Below are 22,492 nucleotides of genomic sequence, written 5' to 3'. Positions count from 1 at the left end.
TGGTTTTAACATTTCCCCCAAATTTCAAAAAGATGATTGATATGAAATGTATGTTCTCTTTCTGCCCTATTACTCCTGGTAACTCTACAGAACACGATAGTGAATAATTATCCAACTTAAAAAGGAAGACAAACCTACGACACAAGGAACTCAAGTGATCCACAGAATGAAAAATCAACCCCTGAATATTTGTCTGCTATAATTTTAGAGAAGTTCATGTTTAAGGTATAAACTAATAGAATAATGATCTTTACACATTACATTTATGAAGCAAAGAATGGGAGTTACAAGAAGCCCAGAATCTATGATATCTTTCACGCTGTAAACACAACTATTAACAGATAGAGCCTTGGAGCACCTGTGTGGCTCCATTAAACCTCCAACTCATGATTTTGACTCAGGTCATGATCTCATGGGTGGTGAAATTGAGCCCGTGCTGGGCTCCAGGCTTAGAGGCGCGTCTGCTTGAGATTCTTTCTCTCCCTCTCCTTCTGCCCCTCCCCCCACTCATTCTGTGTGTATGTGTCTCTCTCTCTTAAATAAATAAGTATTAAAAAAAAAATACAGTCTTATCCACTAACTACATCATGCCTTTTCCAAGCTGTATATCACATATATGCTCTCCAAAATGTCTTACAGGCAACTGATCTGTAAAGCAAATCCTGAGTTACATACATACCAACTACTCCAGGTCCTTGAACTTCTTCTACATCACCTTTAGCATTTGTTATTCTCCAGTAGCGACTGTCCAACTGACAAGCCTTCTCAGGAAGTGCATCCTTTGACATTTCAATCCTGGAGAAGGGAATGGGGTGGAGAGACACCAATCTGGCCTGATTTGGTTTCTCTTGCTTAAGAGGTATAATATTTAGACTAAAGTCTGTGTTAACCATCTATCTCTGTAAATTCTCAAAGATAGGGGCTCGATTAGCTTGACTCTCCCACAGAAATGCCTTTACTCAATTTGCACACTTGACTTGCCGTAAGAATCAACAATGGGGAACATAAAAATTTACGAACACATTGGTGGTGATAATTTTCTGCTTTTCAAGTAAAAAGATCAATGTACAAAAAATGCTTTCCAGAATAAAGTGCAATAAAAAATTCTGATTTTCTTTAAAAATTTGTTATTAAAAAATGAGACTGAAGACATTTTCCTTTTTTCCTTAACTTCTAGAAAGCTCAAAGGAAAATGTCACCAAACAGTTACTAGGATTACGTTTTGACTCTTTCCCAGTACTATTGTTTCCCCACTTTCTCTAGGAATCTGCTGTCTCTTATCTTCATTTGGAGTACCCTATAAGCAAGAGTCAGTGTTACTATTCTAAGCACGTTTCAATCTTAGACAGGATGTAAGTTAAACAATTACAATAACAACCATCTGTACATGTGTAACTGAACCTATCAAAGGCTGCACATAATACCAAAATCCTAGGATGCTCCCCAGTTAGAATACAGAGTAAAAAAATTCCAGTATGTATATATGCATGTATGTGTATTTTTAAAATATCTGTAATATATCATAAATTATATAAAAATACATCAAAAAACAGAGTATCCTTAATATTTTAAAACAGTGAGTTATCTTTATGTCACAGCACAAATTACATCTAATTAAAGTGAATTTAGTGTTTGTTTTTTATTTAACCAAATCCAATGCTTAACACCATGGCTGATATACGGGCAGCACCTGATAAATATTTATTAGAGTTTTAATCAATACAGGCAGCCTCAGTGAAATTTAAAATGCATAGCTTTATCTTGAACAATTTGATAGCTTCTCCACTTGATCTTAGCCAAAAGGCCAAGAAGCGATTTGATAGCTTCTAAATGCAACTCTCATAGTGAGGTTTCGTGAGGATTATAACTTAGTGTCTACCTCACTGGCACAATTCTTTAAACATAGAACTTTTGCATGAAATAAGTAACTTGGAGGTTACTGTAAACTCAAGGTACTGGATTACACTAGATTATAAAATTATACTTTATAAAATGATATATTATTATACTAGGTTATAAAAAAGTTTGTTATCCACCTTCTATCACACCTCAGCAAAAGGCTGTCTTTCAAAATGTGTCTGATGGACCAGGTCAAAGGGGGCAATAACAACATATTCACAGGCTGCACCCCATTTTCATCTCTCACCTGATTCGGTATGTGAAGAAGTAGTGGGGTGGGTGGACAGAGCTGAGTTCTGGCAGAAACGATGTAGAAACTGAAACGGTTATGTCCCCAGTTGTTGCCACGCACTCTGGATCATGAACATACCTAGATAATTTTAAAACATTAAACATTTTTTAATCAATTAACTTCAAGTCCACAGGATAAAAGATTTTAAGATACAACGCCAAATAGCTTATATTTTACCTTATGATCAAAAATTTAAAATATATCTGGGAACTTAAATGGGAACTTAAAGGTAAAGTCCTGTGAAGCTTAGAAGAAAATTATAAATTACAAGGTAACGAGAAAACTTTGAAGACTTCAGATCAGTAATGATAGCATCAGGGCTCAATAATCAGTGGTTCGAATAATGATTCAGCAATTACACTGGAAACTAAAAAGAGCTTAAGTCAGTTTTCAGAGCCAGGAAACTTTTGGGATATCTGAAAACTCTATCAATGGTGGCTCTGACAATAAGATGTGCTGGTATGTTATTCTGGAGACCTCAAATTTATAATTAATCTATCATTTCTGCCAGTCAGGCTACTGTGAACCAATATCACCTGCAGTACTATCTATAATACCTGGATGTTTCATTTATAGATGATAAATAATATTTGCCCTGAGTTAATGGTTACTGACTTGCTATTCATGATAAATCCATTAACTGGCAAATAGCCTGTTTCCAACCCCACAAAAGAAACTACGTAGAAAAAGAAACTATAACATAAAGCCATAACTTCAAAATCAAAATCAGTTTTTCCTCTGGATCCTTCAAGATAAGAAAAATATTGGCTATTCAAGTATTTGAATGTGGCTTTGAAGTGGAATAACACAGTGGCATTTAAGAAAATGAGAGGTTCTGTTATTTATTTTCTTTGAAACTTCATCTCAAGATGTGTAACTAATGGTATTTTCTGACTTACAATCATTTTAATTCAAAAAGTCCTGAGGGAAATACCTGAAAATTTGGTCTCTGATGATTGGGAAGCCACCGGATACAACATTGTTGACATAAGAAGTAAACCAGTCGGTAAAAGTAGCACCTATAAACCAGGAAGGGGTGGGGAGGAAGAAGAGGACAATAATTTTTATAAAATTATAAAGGAAACAATGACAATTCCTCTATGCTTAAGATATAAGATCAAAAGTAGAAACACTTAAAATTCTACGGCCAATTTCTGTTCTCAGTTCTATCCATCACACTCCCAACTGCCTTGCTAGGGAACCCTCCATCTACTTTCAAGCTACTTTTTGAACTTATAATTAAATAATAGATTTTTAAAATTTATTTTGTGCTGGTACAAGAATGAAAAGCCTTCTTCTGTCTATAGTTTCTACAGCATACAGAACAAAGGAGATACATATACAGCTATGTCTAGGAAGAGACCACAGGAAAAATATCAACACCATCCTCAGATGATCAAGGTATATACCCTTGGCCCAGGTACCTCCTGACTCACGCACAAAATTCTGGCAAAAGCCAGGCTCAGTCAGGGCATCTAACGGGTACGGCACTGTACAGTTCTGTGTATCAGACCAATCCCAAAGTAATCTAGTTGCACCCTACAGATTCAAATGCAGAGTGGTCCTCTATATTCTCAGTGACCAGCTCCAAGTCCAGCACATCCGTACGTGCTCTAGTGAGCGGATCAGTGACAAGTATTTGTGTGACTTATATTTGCCCCTTCTAGGTAATTAATGTAACTTTCTCAGACCCCTACATCTATTGTTAATACAACTAAATGCCCAGCACTATCAGTCCCTAAATCAATGTTTTTTCAGTGAACTTTTCTGTAATCTTGTTTCTATTAACACAGTTCTCACACTCTGCCATGGAGCTGAACACTGGAGCTAAATTTAGTGTTTACTTACTATTCTATTTAGGGAATACTAGAAGATACAGTTTAAGGGTTTATAGCTTTAACATTTTAAAGGCATCAGCTGAGAGGAGGTAAACTGCAACAGCTGGCTCTTTTCTCCACATCTACTAATGAACGGCCAATTCTGACCCTTTCCATTATTGAACGTTCTATTCAAATGATCACCTACCAGCTATCCACTCTGAATAAGATACTAAGGAGGCCCATGAATAAGGTCATTAAAATTCAAAGAAGCTACAATTTTGTTTTTAGAACTAGTGATTTCCCTGTAAAGTTTAAAACATCACTTTGTCTATTTCATGGGAGAAAATGTTACAGTAAAAAAAAAAAACCCACAAATTTTTTATGGTTTACATAAAAATGAAATTGGCATGGTATATTTTAAGGTACCTTAAATTATAATGATACACATCCAAGTGTGTTCTTAGAATGAGGACAGTCTTTTCTATGCAGTCTTTACAGCTCAACTTACCTGAACACAGATTCTAGTTTTTTCAAGTATCTACTAATAATTCATTGAACACCAGGAATTTCCATTTTGGGTTTTACCAGAAATTCCAAGAGCATCAAACTTTGCTGAATCAAGATGTAATTTACACATTTCTAGGTAGTTTACCTTTTAAAGTAAGCCTGTATCTTGGTTTGTCTTTCGTAGCACTGGGATTTTATCAAGGCAGCTCAAAGGAAGCTTTAAGCTTTCTTGTCTTTCTTCCCAGCACTAATAGCCCATCTCATCTCTCCTCCCTCAGTGCATCTCAAATCTTTTGCTTTGCTTTCTTACTCCAGGCAAAATCCCAGCTATCAGAATAGTAGTCATCAGATCTTAGAACTCTGCTGTCGTGGTGGGGAATTTCATACCATCTCACACCAGCACCAAACCAGAGTGAGAAACTCCCAGAGCTTAGCTGGCACTTACCTAAGAGCTCAGGCAGCCTTTAGTTTGTACATTAGTAGCAACACTGTTCTAGAGCCATGGTGATCATCTCTGAAGGTATATGCTATGCAAAGATGCCAAAGAGGGCAGTGAGCAGGGGCAGAAGCCCAAGGGGGCACTTAACTTGGAAACCATACACCAACACAAATCAGGGGGAGCTAAAAGCTAGTGGCTAAGTTAAACAGCTTTCTATAGGGCGCCTGGGTGGCTCAGTTGGTTAAGCAACTGCCTTGGCCTCATGTCATGACCCCGGAGTCCCAGGATCAAGTTTCTCATCAGGCTCCCTACTCAACAGGTAGTCTGCTTCTCTGACTCTCTAATGCTCTCTCTCCCTCTCTCTCAAATAAATAAAAAAAAAATCTTAAAAAAACAAAAAACCAGCTTTCTATAACTTTGTATATAGGGAGAATTTCCTGATGTTGTGAAATATACCGTAAACCTGGAATGTGTCACAATATGGAAAAAATGGAGACTAATATTCTGTTCAAGGTTCCAATTAGGAGATATAATTAGGGGCGCCTGGGTGGCTCAGTGGGTTAAGCCTCTGCTTCAGCTCAAGTCATGATCTCAGGGTCCTGAGATCCAGCCTGCATCGGGCTCTCTGCTCAGCAGGGAGCCTGCTTCCCCCTCTCTCTGCCTACTTGTGATCTCTCTGTCAAGTAAATAAAATCTTAAAAAAAAAAAAAAAGGAGATGTAATTAAGTGCAAATACCTACAAATACCTACAAGGCCCCTTTACTATGAATATATAGGGATATTTAATGTGTGCCTTTGAAAACAGAATGGACAGTCAGGAAGCATCTCCTGAGCAAAACCTAAGCAAAACAGGACTGGATGAACAGCAGAGGGTTCAGGAACAGCTCCCTGCATAAGCTGCAACTGCATACAATTTGGACTGTTCTCAAACTCCTATGAGAAATACCTCTGAAGGTCAAGAAAAAAGAGTTGTGCCAAAGAGCTCACGGAGCCCAGTTTATACTGGTCTCTGAAGATTGCTATTCTGAGATCTCTAGTGTGATTTATCAGTATTTTCCCATAATCAGCACCACAAACTTTATAAAAGTGTTTTAATCTGTCTCCAATTAGCTATTAACATGATGGATGGAAAATTCACGCATGTGTAAGGTAACTACATACATACTCACAGTAATTCCATTCATTTCCCTGTTCTACAGCAGAGTCCTAAGAGCACGTGATTATATAGGGCATGGGTTCTTTCCAGGTAGAAAACAAATTTCCACAAAGTACAAGGGCAATTCGAATCAGAGCCTAGATACGGTACTTTATAAACCAGCAAGCTTTAAGAAAGACAAGTTTAAACTGCCAGCTGATCAAGTAACTGCAAAGTTTTTACCTATTTAATTTTTTTTTTTTAAAGATTTTATTTATTTATTTGACAGACAGAGATCACAAGTAGGCAGAGAGGCAGGCAGAGAGAGAGAGAGAGAAAGAGGGAAGCAGGCTTCCTGCGGAGCAGAGAGCCCGATGCGGGGCTCAATCCCAGGACCCTGAGATCATGACCCGAGCCGAAGGCAGCAGTCCAAACCACTGAGCCACCCAGGCGCCCCCCTATTTAATTTTTTTGACCAGGAAGAATAAAGGAAAAGGAAGACTGTTTTTTCTCCTACCTATGATAAACATGTCAATAGCAGCCGGATTCCGAGCCATTTGGTCCTAGGTGAGAAAAAGAACATCATAATAGAGAAAAAGACATTTTACTTACTTTCTCATTGTTCATTATCCATATCTTTTCCTGGAGACAAGGCAGAATAGACAAAAATAACAAGTGCTCTAAACAACACTCCGACATTACTCATACTTTTCAGTTCTTGCTCTTACGATTTCTATATTTAGGTCCTTTCTAGAAAGTCTTTAGAAGAGTGCCAGGCACTTCTCAGTAACAGTTAAAATGCTTGTGTACTGCCATTACTGTTACAGCAAACTAAAAAATTATCCTTTAAGTTAGGAAGTTACAGTAAGAAGATATATAGCCTCTTAAGAAAGGACTTTAGACTCAGAGTCAAGAGACCTGAACAATTCTAGGTTGGTCACTTCTCTCAGTAAATGGAGGGACCAACCCATCATCTACAACCTGACAGAGGTATCAAGTCAAAAAAATGAGATAAAATACATGAAAACACTTAGAAAAAAAAAACAGCTATGAAAGCTCTTTAAATATTTTCAATGTCACATGGAGTCCCATGTCTCAGGTATCTATGACTTTCAATTTCAAATTCCTCTTTTAAGTTAAAAGTTCACATTTTGGGAAAAATGAAGCCAGAAGATCTATAACTGAGAAATTACAAAGAATTGAAAAAATAAGAAGGAAACCAAATACATTTTCTGTGATCATATTTAAATTGTAACAAAAGCCTCCTAAAAAAAGGATCCATACTTTTCCACAACTCAACTATCTAATGAAGAGTTTAAAAAATTTCTACTATACTCAGAATTTGAGTCAAATGACGTTCAAAAGCTAATTGTTAGAAATTCAGTCAGAAGTGTGTATCATAATTACTTCAGCAAATCCCATAACTTTTTCTAAAACTTAAACTGCCTTAACACATATCGCTGCCATCCCTCTGTGTGTGTAATGGTTTGTTGTTTGTCCATGGGTAAGATTTTCCTTTGGCGTTCTTTAATGTCAGAATATTATGGCCGAATATTAGCCCTTTAATTAGACAGGTCTATAATCAAATTGTAGAATGCTCTATACCCATTCTACAGCCCTGAAAACTACTGCACACATATACACTCATCAGAACACAACTGACAGCCGCATTTAAACATACTTCCTACTTACTGGACACTGATAGAAAACTTCATTTTTGTTTCGGCCCTCTGCAGCTTCCACTGCTATGTACTGACTCAGACCAGTATGTATGCAAAAAGTTAACGGGAGACAGTACTTCAGTCCCTGTCTCTGCTGGAAGCCTCCGGCAGCTGTATCGACATCTAACAAATCCTCCGAACGATAGTGGTTGGATAGGGCCATACTTCCCAACAACCTGAGAGCACAGACAAAAATTTAATCAATTCCAGTGCCAAACAAACAGCTGTGCTTCATCATTTTTTTTAATTTATTTTTAAAAAATATTTTATTTATTTATTTGACAGACAGAGATCACAAGTAGGCAGAGAGGCAGGCAGAGAGAGAGAAGCAGGCTCCCTGCTGAGCAGAGAGCCCGATGTGGGGCTCGATCCTAGGACCCTGGGATCATGACCTGAGCCAAAGGCAGAGGCTTTTTCCTCTGAGCCACCCAGGTGCCCCTGTGCTTCATCATTTTTGATGAAGGATAATTTCCTAGACAGCTCTGTAAGAACTGATCAACATGTCAATCACCAAAAACATTACAATTTTTTTACATTCAAACTCTTGAGTGGAAAGATTCTGATTTAAATTAAAAGTCTGAATGTCTAAAATGCCTAAAAAGCCTTTTTAAAGGAAAAATAGTTTTATTGCTTTCAAGACTATTTTGCCGTGATATACTGATTTGCTAGTGTTTTGCTATATATGCATGTGTGACTATTTTAAAGTTTAAAGGGATAAAACTCTAATACCTTTATCTTTTTTTTCTTTTTTAAGATTTTATTTATTTATTTGATAGACAGAGATCACCAGTTGGCAGAGAGGCAGGCAGAGAGAGAGAGAGGGAAGCGGGCTCCCTCTGAGCAGAAAGCCTGATGCGGGGCTCCATCCCAGGACCCTGGGATCATGACCTGAGCTGAAGGCAGCGGCTTTAACCCACTGAGCCACCCAGGCGCCCCTCTAATACCTTTATCTTTTACAACTTTGAGCTTACCCTGTCCTCCCAGACAGTATCAGTGTAAATAAATCTAAACCTTGCCCAGATTTCCATAAACTTGGGATGCACGGGGTCTAAACTGATCTCACTATATATACACGAGAACAAAGGTACTGGTCCTTGATGGAAGAAATCCTTGATAGGAGTCCTATCCTAAAGTCTCACAGTTTGGACCGTGGGTAGACATAAATCCTTGCATAGTAATTATGACCTATGTCGTGCCAATTCCAGGAAACTATTTTAATAAAGTTCTCTCTTATTTGCTCTTGAAATATGATAATTTTTCAATTTTTGTCAAGTTTCAGTTCAATAGGGAAAAAGACTAGAAAAAAACACCCAGTAATTTCAGCTTATTTAATCCAAACTGCCCAATATTTGACTTCTGCATACAACCTTAAAATCTCAGTATGAGCACCCTGTATTCCTTCAACCCTGATCTAAAGTGGTAAACACGGCCTCATTTGATTCCTCACAACAAAGAGACGCCATGTTCCATTAAGAACAACACAAAGTTCTCCCTAAGTTCTTACAAACATTTGCTAAGTGCAACGTCTCTGAAATAGCTCAATTTCATAAAAGAACAAAAGGAGTAGGCCCAAAGTATATAGCTTTTAACACTGTGAATAAATCTGACAGCTACTGCATGTCTGCTTTTACCAAAAAGTTCCACAATGAATACTTCCTCTTAAAAATAGGCCACTCAATTACAATTACTATTTGCCTGAATAGGACAAAACTCCTATGTTCTTTAGTGTATACAGCTCTGAATAAATTATTGCTTTTTATATGTATGAATATACATATAAATTTACATTAAACTCTCCAAAACAATTACGTGGCCTATAATAGGATAAAGACTTCAAGGGTTCTAAGAGTTTTAGTGAAAATATACTTGCACACACATCCACCCTATATACCACCACACCAACCCCAACCCCAACCAGACTTCATTTTAAGTATAAGGATGCATTGACAGAAACGTGTTTTTATGAGATACTTATTTGGGGAAAATAAAATTCAAGCAAGAGATTCTGTCTTTTGGATGCTTATAAGGAAGAAGAGGGAATTCCTATACTCCTGTAATTCCTTTAATCTGTTAAGATAACTACAAACTGTATTTTTTAATTTTTATTCTGGGAAATGACGTGTTACCAATAACCCAAATGGCAAACATTCTTACCCAGGAACCACCAACTTCTGCCCATTGTGGATACGATATGAACATCGATAATCATCAGGAAGCTTGCAACCAATCTGAGCTTCCACAGCATCTAGGTCTTCCTCTCGAGCGCCCTCTGCAAAGGCACAAAAAAAGCAAATTCTGAAGAAATAATAAGCCTTATATCTAAGGAGAAATACAATCTGTTGCTAGCAGATTGCTAAGTGAAACAAACTTCGAGCAAATGAATTCTGTCCAAAATGTACTGCTGAAATACAGGGAAATAAATGGAAAATTCAGAGTGACATTATTTCACTTTAGCTAGGCTCTGACATCTGCAGCACTGAGAACGAAATTCTTCAGTTTCCTCTCAACAGAGAAAACACTGGCACTTAGTGAAATACGGAAAGGTACGCAGCAGGGAGATCCATTGTAATTATTTCACTTTACGACGCAAACTTTAGCATATACCTCATTTTTCTTAATCAAACACACTCACATTTAAAACACACTCTCTATTAAAAAACAAACAAACAAATAAACCTCTCCAGAAGGTCTCTAAACTGATGTTTTTGAGAGCCCTGACATAGTCTCTTAATGAGAAATACAGAACATGGGTAAGTATGGGTTAGTTCTACGGGGAAGCCACTAACTTAAATCCAATTTCGCGTGATTGTCAGCCTGCCATCTGTTCCAGCTTTAAGAAGCAGGAAGTGATGACAAATACCGAAAGAAGAGATTCATTTCCAGTAATGGTTCACTAGGTGGTTGGAGCAGACCTCGTGCTGAGAACTAGAAAAACAAACAACAGAAAATTGGTTTCAAGGCTTCTGAAGAACCTCAAAGACAGTGAGAACTGGGGGAGAGAGGCAGTCAGAAGAACAGGAAAAATGAAAGGTTAGCCGGGCCTTTGGTGCAAGCCTGTCTTGGAGGCAACTGCCAATTCTGACAGTGGACCTGTGGCTGAGAAGCTGAGCAAAACTTAACAGCAGCAGTACGGGGAAAATTTTCCAAATTCAAGAAGCACTATAAATCCTGTGGAGAGTAGTTTTAAAGAAAATCGTATCTAGGCACATTATTGGGAAACTGCTGAAAATCAAAGACAAAGAGAAATCTTAAAAGCAGCCAAAGAAAGGTAACAGCCATAAAGTCGCTTTGAAAGGAACAACAATAAGGGTAAGCTACATTCTCAAAAGAAACAATAGAAGCTAGAAGAATGACAGTTTCAAAGTGCTGAAAAAAAAGAACTGTTGACTAGAATTCTATATCCACTGAATATATACTTCAAAAGTGTCGATGAAATAAATACATTTTTGGACAAAAAAGCAACCTGAAAAAATTCAGCAATAGCGGTCCCTCATTAAAAAAAAAACAACTAAAATGAATTCTTCGGGTAGAAGAAAAATGATCCCAGATGAAAGCATGTAGATGCAGGAAGAAATGAAGAACAACAAGAAAATGTAAAAATGGAGGTAAATCTATAATAAAATTGAACATATAAAATACTAATAATGTAGTATTTTATTACTACATTTTTAGAAAATATGTCCAAAATTAAAATCACAAAAACTATAATCAAAAGGCAAGAGGGTGACTACTGGAGTGAGAGTATTCTAAGGTTCTTATTGACCAGGAAGTGGTAAAAATACTAATTTCCAATAGCTTTTAATTAAGTCAGAGATGCATCCTTTAATCTCTAGAGTAAGTCACTAAAAATGATAAATAAGAAAGGGAGGTACAGAATAAAAGATAATTAAGAAGACCAGATAAAAAAGGAACACTTACTCAGGAGTACAAATAAAAGACAAATAGGAACATGGTCTATTCAAGCTCAAATACATGAGTAATTACATTAAATATAAATAAGTGAAATTATCTAGTAATGAAAAAGACTGACAGGCCAAATAAAAAACACAATCATGTATAAGAGGCACATCTTAGAGATGTAGACACACAAAAGAAAGTTAAAATAGCTGTACTAAAATAGACCATAAGCACAAAGCATTTTTAGAGGTAACGGAAGGCTTTCTGAAATGGCAAAATGATGTACCTAATAACCCAACTTCAAAATATATTTTTTAAAATAACAGAACTAAAGTGGAAAAAAGATATATCCACAACCATAGTTACTAGTTTTCTATTGTTGTACTATTGGCAGTTTAAAACTACATGCATTTATTATCCCATAGTTTCTGAAGGTAAGAAGTCTGGGCATGATTCAATTGGATCCTCTGCTCAAGTCCCACAGGCTGCAATCACCACGTCAACTGTGGCTGCTATCTCAAATTATGCATTTTATGATGCTTGGGGGTCTTCATCCAAGTTCAGTGGTTACTGTCAGAATTCGTTTCCTTGCTGTTGCAGGACTGGGGCCCTTAGCTCCTAGAAGCTACCTGCCATTATTCTTTATCACCTGTCCCTCCTTACAACATGCCAGCTTGCTTATTCAAAGCCAACAGAAGATACCCATGCTTCAAATCTCTCTGCCTTCTGGAAGGGCCCAGTTTTTAAGGGCTCACCTCATTAGGTCAGGTCTATTCAGGATAATTTCCCTTTTGATTAATGATTAACTCAAATTCGATTAAATTTATTTCATCGATTAACTCAAATTTGGGACCTTAGTTACACCTGCAAACCCCATTCACCTTTGTCATCTATTACCTAATAACAGAACTGAAATCAATTATATCTACAGTACCACTCACACTCAAAAGGAGGCTATTATTATACCAAGCAAGTATAGTGGGGGTAGGAATCTTTGGAGCTAGCTATCTCAGAATTCTGCCTATCACACTGGTAAATTTTACCATACCTCTCTCAGTAACTAAGAGAACAAGCAGATAATAATAAATAAAAAATAAGATAAAGTAAAATCAGTAAGACTGCAAAAGATCTGAACAAGGTTAACATTTTTTTTTTGCCTAATTATATACAAAGTACTGAATCCAACAATTGCAAAATATACATTCTTTTCAAGTGTACATGGAATATTTACCAAGATGGATTATATGCTAGACCAAAGAAAAATCTCAACAAATTTCAAACTAAACTCGTATAGAGTATATTCTTTGATCCCAGCAGAACTCAAGTATAAGTTATATTAAGAAAATTACTTTGAAAAACCCCCAAATATCTGTAAATCAAGCAATACATCTCTCTATAAACCTGTGGGTCAAAGAAGAAATCAAAAGAAATCAGAAATATTATGAATTGCATGTTAATGAAAATACAACATATTAAAACTTACGAGATGAAGCTAAAGCTATGCTTAGAGGGATATCTATAGCAAAAGCGTTTGAAGAAAACTTGAAAATTTATTATCTAATCTTCTCAAATCAAGGAAAATGCCACAGTAAACTCAGAAAGAAATCAGATAAATTAATGAAATAATAAGAAATGAACACAGAACTGACAAAGGCTAAAGCCAGTTCTTTGAAAAGGCTAGTAAGATTAAACCATATCTATCAAAAAATAACACAAAGAGGGGTGCCTGGGTGGCTCAGTGGGTTAAGCCTCTGCCTTCAGCTCAGGTCATGATCTCAGGGTCCTGGGATCGAGCCCTGTATCAGGCTCCCTGCAAGGAGCCCGCTTCCTCCTCTCTCTCTGCTACTTGTGATCTCTCTCTCTCTGTCAAATAAATAAAATAAAAAATCTTATTAAAAAAATAATAATAACACAAAGAGTACAAACAATTACAGAAATGGAAATGTGAGATCACTACAGATCCACTAGAAAAACAGTCAAGATTGACATAAGAATAACTAGAAAATCTGAATAATCCTCTATCTAATAAAGAAATTGCATCTTTAACTTAAAACCTTCCCATGAAGATAATTCTAGGATTGAATGGCTTCAATCTATTCTATAAATGGATTCTATGGATAATTTAAATAAGAAATAATACCAAGCTTACATAAACTGTTGGAGAGAACAGGGAAAAAAAAAAACAACAAGTAACACTTCCTCACTTGTTTTCTTTTTTTTCCCCCCTAAAGATTTTATTTATTTATTTATTTGTCAGAGAGATTAAGAGCACACAAGCAGGCAGAGTGGCAGGCAGAGGTGGAGAGAGAAGCAGGCTTCCTGCCAAGCAAGGACCCAGATATGGGAGTGGATCCTAGGACCCTGGGATCATGATCTGAGTCAAAGGCAGCGGCTTAACTGACTGGCATCCCCTGACTTGTTTTCTAAGGCCAATATCATCTTGATACCAAAACCTGACAAGAACATTCCAAGAAGGAAAGATTACAGGCCAAAGTTTCTCATGAACACAGATGTAAAAATCCCAATCAAATACTAGCATATCAAATCCAGTATTCAAAAAGGATATTACAGTCAAAGTAAGTTTATTCCAGAAATGCAAAGTCAGTTTAATATTCAGAAAATCAATGAATACAATTCAGTACATTAACAGAATCAAGTAGGCAAATCACGTGATAATCACAAGGTTGGAAAGTCATCTGACAAAAATTCAAGTATCCATTTAAAACACAAAAACAAAAACCCTCTCCACAAACTAGGATCAGAAGACACTTTCTTCAATGTGATAAAGAATATCTATTAAAAAACCTACAGCAAACATCATTTTAAAAGGAGAAATGTTGAAAGTTTTTCCTCTGTGATCAGAAAGGTAAGGATACTCATTATCATCATTTGTATCCAAATCTGAAGGCCCTAGCCAGTGCAATAAAGTAGGAAAAAAAACGACATGAAGACTGGAAAGCTAGAAGTAAAACTGTCACTATTCAATATTCTTAGGGAAATGCAAATTAAAACCACCACTACATAGCCACTAGAAAGGCTTAAAAAAAAAGAATGACAACATTAAAGTGCTAGTGGGAATGTAAAGCTTTAGAACGACTTTGGAAAATTAATAGTATCTTCTGAAGTATAATAAAAGCATACTTTACAACCCAGGAAACTCAACCCTAGATATTTACCTGATGGAAGTATGCTTATATGTGCATCAAAAATTATCTGCAACATTATATATAATAGCCAAAAAACTAGAAATAACCCAATATTCGTCAACAGTAGAATGAATCTATAAATTATAGTCCACCTATATAATGGCAGACTATACTTGCGACAAAAATGAACAAGCTATTGTTAACACACAACACAGCTGAATCTCACAAACAAAACAGAAAAAATTTACACAAAATATATACTTAATCATGCAAATTATATCAAGTTCAAAAAGAGAGAAAACTATTCAGTGGCATTAGCAATCAAGATAATGGTTACTTCTGAGAAAGAAGGAAGATTCTAGGTACAGAAAATCATTCTACTTCTTGACCTGGAGGGTGTTACAATGGTCAGGTTTATGTTGTGATAATTTACCAAGTGGTACACTTAGAATCCACACACATTTCTGTATGTTAGTTAACATCACTAGTGATGGCATGTGGATATCATGTGTCCCTAGGTAGGATGTGATAAGAGGGGCACTTCATCTCTGTGGTAATCTTTCCAAAAACCCATTACCCCAATCTAATCATAAGTAATACTTCAGAAAAAGCCACTTTAGGGAATATTCTACAAAACAGCTGACGAGTATTCCTTCAAACTGTCAAGATCATGAAAGACAAGGAAAGACTGAGAAAGGCCACACATCAGAAGACACTAAGGACACATGACAATTAAATGCAATGTGGGATTCTGAATTGAATTCTGGAATCCAAAAAGGATATTAATGGAAAACGTGGTGAAATCCAAACAAAGTCTGGAATTTAGTTAACAGTAATGTGCCAATAAAGACAGTAGCTTTGAAAAACATCCTACAGGGAGGTATGTTAGGGGAAACTGAAACTGGGTGGGGGTGTACAAGAACTCAAGAACTCTCTGTACTGTGTTTGCATTCTGTAACCTAAAATTACTCCAAAAATAAAAAGTTTATCTATAAAAATGTGTAGTACAAAAGAAAACAAGCCGAATAGCTGCCTGAGCCAGAAATTGATGAGGAAAGAAGTTTATATTGGTATGGTTAGTGCTACATGTCGGACATTCAACACAGAACATTTTAAGAAACTAAGAATTTCTTGAAGAGATAGCTGGACAGAAAAAAGTAAAACGACAACAAGAGAAAAATATAAGGAAATATATGTTTATAATACGGCAACATCAAGGTTTGAATGGGGCATCCTGCTGTAGGAGAATTCGGGAGCCAACCAGACCAGGTTCAAATCTCACTCTACCGCTTACTAGCTCTGTGATTTCTGGCAACTGATTTCACCTCTTTAACCTGTTTCATCTGCAAAATGGGGGATAAGAATACCACCAACTTGAGACAATTATCATGAGGATTAAAGAAGCTCCCTCTGCTTAATAAAGTGCTTTTGGGGCACTCAGTAAATGTTCTTTTACTTTCCTTTCCCCTTAGCCTACTTCTAAGGAAAACCAGGGCACAGGTTACCAGGAGCCAAGAAACCTAGATTAAAGTTCTATCTCTGTCACTTACTAGTTATGGGACCTTGTGTAAGTCATCTAAAACTCTCTGAGCCTGTTCCCTCACCTGTAAAACAAGGGAACCAGTATAAATCAGGGACTGGCAAACGACAGCCTGCAGATCAAATCCCAGCTTGTCCCGTTTCTGTAAACAAGTTTTCTTGACATGCCCATTTGTTTAGGTATTGTCAATGGCTGCTCCCCCATAGTAACAGGAAAGTTGAAGAGTGGTGATAGAGACACTCTCTCTTGCAAAGACTAAAATATTTACTATCTGGCCATTTAAATAAAAAGTCTGCCAAACCCTGGTCTGAGTATCTCAAAGGCCCCTTTCAACTCTAAAGTTCTAAGCCCACACGTAGAGTAAATACGAAATTCTAAGACACATGATATATACCATTAGATAATTCCAAAGTACTCTGTAAAACTTTCCCCAAGACCAGTGCCTTTTTGCTTTCCAAGTTCCCTTTCTATCTCTGCCATCTGCATAACCTTGAGATTGAGTCAGGGACTGTGGCCCTTGAGGTAAGTGGCTAGTTCATGATTCAGTCCAGCAACTCATAGGCCTGGCACCCCTAGAGTCCCCAGCATTCTAGATATCGAACAACTTTTACCCCATTCCAACTCCGAGCAAAACCCCACAAAGAACTGGCACCTCATAGTCAAACAGAAGTTACCAGGGAAGTCTCTGATAACCTTGTCCCCAACCACCAGGTACAGAATAGTGAGCAGCAAACCTAGAAATGCCAAATGGAGGGGGGGGAAAAAAAGGAAGAAAGAAAAAGAAGCTGCTACATATCTTTAGTTTCTTCCTTTCTTCTAGCTCTGTGCCTGAAAGGAGAACCATGCCTACAGTTTCATATTCTAAACATCCTAATATTGGACTAGCTCCCTAAGAGTCCCAAGGCACTCTGGACAAAATGGAATCGGTCGTCTCTCCCTTCAATTGTTAAAGACCACAGTCTTTATTCAAATCCTGGCTCTGCCTTTTATTTTGTGATGGCAAACAACTTACTTAGTTTATTATGTCTTGGATATTTTACCTATATAATGAGAATAGTAACTGTCTACACCTCATAAGATTTTGGCAAATTAAATGGAATAATATGAAGTACTTAGCTTAGTGTCTTGCTTTGTGTATAATAAAAATAATAGCTATTATAAACCCTTACCTCTTTTACTTATCACCACCAAATACCTATTTTGGGAATTACTTTCCTCTTAAAATTATTTGACCCCATATACCAAGTAGATATTATTCTTTTCCAAAAAAAAATAAAGAAAAAACTATTAAAGATATTAATCAAGGATACTTTCCTTCAAAGCTTTACTCTCTCTGCCAAATCATTCTTTTCCCTACCTCCTAGCAATTCAGTTCGAAGTACCTAGTCATGCGATCCTGGTTTGTGTGAATTCATGGTTGCATGCGAAGTTACAGTGGAGATATGAAACATAAAAGGAATACTATTTCCAAAGGGACCTTAGTTCAAAAGGAATACATGTAAGAACGGATCCCAGTTACACTTCAGCAAAACCAAAACATGTTTAAAATTCCTTTGGAGAAATCTGAAAAAACTTGGGAGGCTAAAGCAGGTAAGCAGTGATATATCTGCAATTTGTTTATGTACTTTCTTGTTTGTTTGTTTTTAAGATTTTATTTATTTTGAGAGATACAGATAGTGAGAGGGAGCAGGAGCAGTGAGCAGAGACAGAAGCAGGTTTCCTGCTGAGCAGGGAGCCTGATGCAGGGCTCATCCCAGGACTCTGGGATCATGACCCGATCTGCAGGAAGACGCTAAACAACTGAGCCATCCAGATGCCCCAATGTTTATGTACTTTCTTGGGCATAAATTAACAAATCAAATTAGTGGGAAATAGCTTGTTAATATGTCTTGCCAGAGTTGGACAGTAACAGTACAGTAGAAAAACCACAAATTCTGGGGTCAAATAGACCTTCATTCAAATCTTAGTTTGCACTATTCTGTGAATGTCAAAATAGGAATGAAACTTTTCCTTACTTTATTATGCTGCTCTTACGCTCTGAAAGACCTCAGGTCCTTAATATTTGGTCTTTCTAAATCATTAGACTATCAAACAAAACTTTACTTGCCCTAAAAATAAGAAAGAGGGTTAACACAGCAGGTTGTTTTCAATGAAAAAGGAAAAAAAAAACCTCCTTTGAAAGAAATCACAATAGTTATCCTCAAGCAATCTTAGCATTAGTGAGCTTATTACAAAACAAATGTAAGGACAAAAGGAGTTCAGCTTTCCCTTCTAATAAATAATCACATGGGTCCCAGGGGAGGCAAAATGGGACAAGCAGTAGAGCAAGGGTCCTTTTAGCAATATAGGTGTCCTATTTCCTTGGCCAAATGTGAATAGTGATTTACAGATAATGTTGGTGAATTACATATTAGCATAGATGATAGAAACCCAAGTTATTTAACCTATTTATACTATAGTTACTAAAATGAAGGGAGACCCTGCATTGCCAGTACCTTTCAGAGATAAAACCATCCGAGGACATCTGGGCTCCAAATATTTCTTGAGATCATCCCAGGCCTTTTTAATAGCAGCATAATGGTCAATGTATCTTCCTACATCAGAGTAAGTATCTATGAAGAGAGATTTCCAACACTGATTCTTCTGTGTTTTCTCTTCCCTAAATAGATTTTAAAAAATGAGATTAAAAATCTTTTGAAATGAAATTAAACACTTACCAACATACTTTATTGGGAGTTTGTGCTTACTTTTGCCTTCCTTTTCATTTAGTTTAACTACAAATGAAGACTAGATAGCAAAAGTGATACATACATCAAAAAACTTAACAGGAGTTATTGATGGCATGGTGGGATTATAAATCACCTATTTTCTTACTTTCTACTTATTCTTTTCCCTAAGTTTTCAAATCGTTAATAAAATATAATGTGAATTGTATAGGTTAAAGCATACCAATTATAAAGTTTAAAACACCTAAGTTTCTATTATATTTTAGAAATTATTCAAAATTTAATGATATAATACTACTAATCTAATTTATCTACATTGGATTAGCCAGGAAATCATATAGCATTCAAAGTAATCACATGATTTAGCACCTCAATTTGGTACAATTCCACAAACATTTATTGAGTGCTACTCAGCCACTGAGGACATCAAAAATAAGGCACATTTTTCCCCCTCAAAAATACATACATTCTAATCAGGGAAAAAGAATGAACAGTCGATTAAAGAGTTGAAAGTGGTATAGGATAAGGTAGCCACAAAGGGCCTTCTGGTATCCTGCTAATGAGGTTGACCTTATCCTTAGGGAATGGAGAGCTACTGAAGGGTTCTAACAGGGAAGTAGAAAAAGCAGAATCATGGTTGTGGTTTGGGAGGTGTGTAAACTAGAGGCACAAGAGATGAGTCAAGACAGTTTTGAGTAGTCCAGGTAAGAGATGATGAACTAAACTAAAACTGGTAACTATATGAAATGAGAAGGAAAATTCAAGAAAAATACAGAGGCTAAATCAGATAGCCTTCGTAACTGAATGAGTGTAGGGACAGAAAGAAGATATCCAGGATAATTGCTATTTCTGGCTTAAATGCCCAGGTAGATGGTACTGCCAAGAAGACTGGGAATGCAAGAGGATCAGGTTTTGGAATGGTGAAAAGAACAATTCAGGGTGTTGTTTTGCCTGGGAGGTGGGGTGAGGTGGGGGGTGGGGGTGGGGGGGGGAAGGGAGGGTCAGGAGTTGGAAGGGAAGCATCTTTTTATTAATCAAAGTAACATATATACATATTATCAAAACCAAAAAGTACCAAAAAACTTATGATGAACAGCTAGTCTCCTAGTCGAAGCCCAACATCTCAAAGGAAACATTAGTCATTACTGCAAGTTATGTTCGTAATTCTAGACGTTCATGCCTTTAGACGTGATTTATCAATTTTACATCTATCCGCTGATACCCCAAAGTAAAAGGTCCGTTCATGGCAATACTTAAAACGTCTTCTTCCCCATTCTTCCTTCTCCCAGTGTATGACAGCCCTGTTACATTTAGTTCTATTATGTAGCTTGCAGCTCTAAACAATATACTTCTTGCTTTGCCAACTTATCACTACTTGACTTCCCTCCATCTAAGAAAAGATACTGGCAATGCTACCTTTCCTTTCATCTTTCCCAATTGCCACTTTCTGTCAACTACACTTTGATTCTTTCAAATTTATTAACATTTACTGAACTCAGAAAGCCCTTGTGGGTCATCCAATGGAAAGGTCCAGAAGGCGGGTATAAGAGCTCGGTGGGGATTTCAGGGACGGACATTCAGGTTTGGGAGTTAGGAACAAGTGAGCAGCCACCATAAATGGCAACAGTGCATGCAGAATTCATAGAGGGAGAAAAGCAGTGGCCCAAGGACAGAAGCTTGGAGAACACGAGCATTTACTGGCAGGCACAAGAAGAGGCATCAGAGGAGATAAAGAGATAAGGGTGAGAGAGGAGAATTGGGACAGACTAGTGCTATGAAAGCTAAGGGCCAAATTTCAAAATTACATTATTTCCTGAATACTCACTCAGATATCAGCCAGTATTTTTTGCAATGTCTTCTCCACAGCGGATCATGACTTGATAGCTGGCTAAGTCTTCGACTGACATAGCAACAACTGGCAATAACCAGATTCACGGTTAGTATAAAAGAAAACAAGAAAACAATTTAGAAATAAAGATGAAAATATTCAATGTTGTTTTCTTTCATTCCTTTTTCTCTTCTTATTTCCTACTTTCTACCCTTATAATTGTAAAACAGTATTTTCTAAAACCTGTTTAGCGTGTTAGCTAGTATAATTACTTTGTGAGTGGTGAAATCTTAACTATTTGAGTTCACAAATAAACCCTAAAACCTCTGCCAATGCAATTTTCATATGAAAGTCTATAAAACAAATAAACCACTGGAGTTAATTTCAAATCGAAGAGTTTTCCTACACTTATTATTGGAACAATATTTCCATATATAGGAAAGAATGCTAAACAAGTGTACACAAAACATTTTTCTTTTTATGATCTGTGACATATTTGATATTAAATACATAAGCCTTTTGTCTGTTTCATTCCAATTTTTTCTTAAAGAAATACTGCGGCCAAAATCAATCTTAATTACAGCAACTATTGGAGAGCCCATTTATAAAATACATCAGGTTCATAATAGTTCTAATTCAATACCTGTAGTGATCCAAGTTAGTATCAGCTGCTCAAAATCATGGAATGTTGGAAATAAACAATTTTCTTATTATACAGAGATTTCTAATACAATAGGGCTCCAGTCCTGTAATGCCTATCCTACCTAATTAATCTGCAAAAAAGAATGAACCTAGGATTACGAAAATGGCTCTCTATCCTCTCAGAAGAGGAATCACAAGTTATAGAAAGTCAATACACAAAGATCTCAGTTAGGCAATTAAGTGAATCTTAAATTATATGGGATTTGTCAATGCCACAATTGGGGCATGTTAAAAACCAATTGATGGTAACAACAAAAGAACCTTCGTTCGATTTTCAGATTTCACAAACATCATCCTCATTCTTTTCTGCCAAGCTCAGGATGTACCCAAACAAACACTTGCAAAAGTAGGAATCCCTCCAGTTTTGTTCATTTGGAGTCCATTCCCTCTTTTCTTGATCCTTCTCTCTCTACTGTCCCAAGATGTAAACAACAAAAAAAGTAATCTCTAGAATAAGCACCGAAGGAGATTTTGAGGCACATGAAGGGTGAGAACAACTGTTCTAGACATTCTGACTCGGTTGGCTTGGGGTAAGATCTGTATCTGGGGCATGCATGTGTATGCTTAAAAAATTGTCACATGTAATTCTGATACACAGTAAGGGTTAAGAATGAATAGTATAGGACAAGTCACTCTGGAACGGGGGAGATCCATATTGTGCAGCTGATTATTACACAACGATCCCAACAGACTAAACCTGATCTAGGACAGTAAATATGTATCAAAAACTTCGGAGCTCAGTGATGGGAAGGACACTTGGCAAAGGGGAGCAGCAGTACAATGCAGGAAAGAAGCTGCAGTCCACTGGAAACTTTTCTGTAGATAAAATTTGATGATGTT

At 36.8% G+C, this 22,492-nt stretch overlaps 1 protein-coding gene across 1 annotated transcript in view; it reads right to left on the bottom strand.

Annotated features, from left to right (window-relative positions):
- Window positions 1-22,492, bottom strand: part of FBXO3 (F-box protein 3) — a 31,611-nt gene that overhangs the window by 6,714 nt on the left and 2,405 nt on the right. The window contains exons 2-9 of the mRNA XM_059406035.1: window positions 20,948-21,037; window positions 18,892-19,055; window positions 9,968-10,082; window positions 7,785-7,989; window positions 6,610-6,655; window positions 3,126-3,210; window positions 2,147-2,269; window positions 680-795 (exon numbers count right to left, since the gene is read on the bottom strand). Of these exons, the coding sequence (XP_059262018.1) occupies window positions 680-795; window positions 2,147-2,269; window positions 3,126-3,210; window positions 6,610-6,655; window positions 7,785-7,989; window positions 9,968-10,082; window positions 18,892-19,055; window positions 20,948-21,037 (944 nt within the window). The remainder of the gene's footprint in view (window positions 1-679; window positions 796-2,146; window positions 2,270-3,125; window positions 3,211-6,609; window positions 6,656-7,784; window positions 7,990-9,967; window positions 10,083-18,891; window positions 19,056-20,947; window positions 21,038-22,492) is intronic.

The sequence above is a fragment of the Mustela nigripes genome, chromosome 1, assembly GCF_022355385.1.
Source record: "Mustela nigripes isolate SB6536 chromosome 1, MUSNIG.SB6536, whole genome shotgun sequence".
NCBI lineage: Eukaryota > Metazoa > Chordata > Mammalia > Carnivora > Mustelidae > Mustela > Mustela nigripes.
Note: the sequence above shows the minus strand (reverse complement) of the source record. Positions and strands in the feature narration are given on the sequence as shown.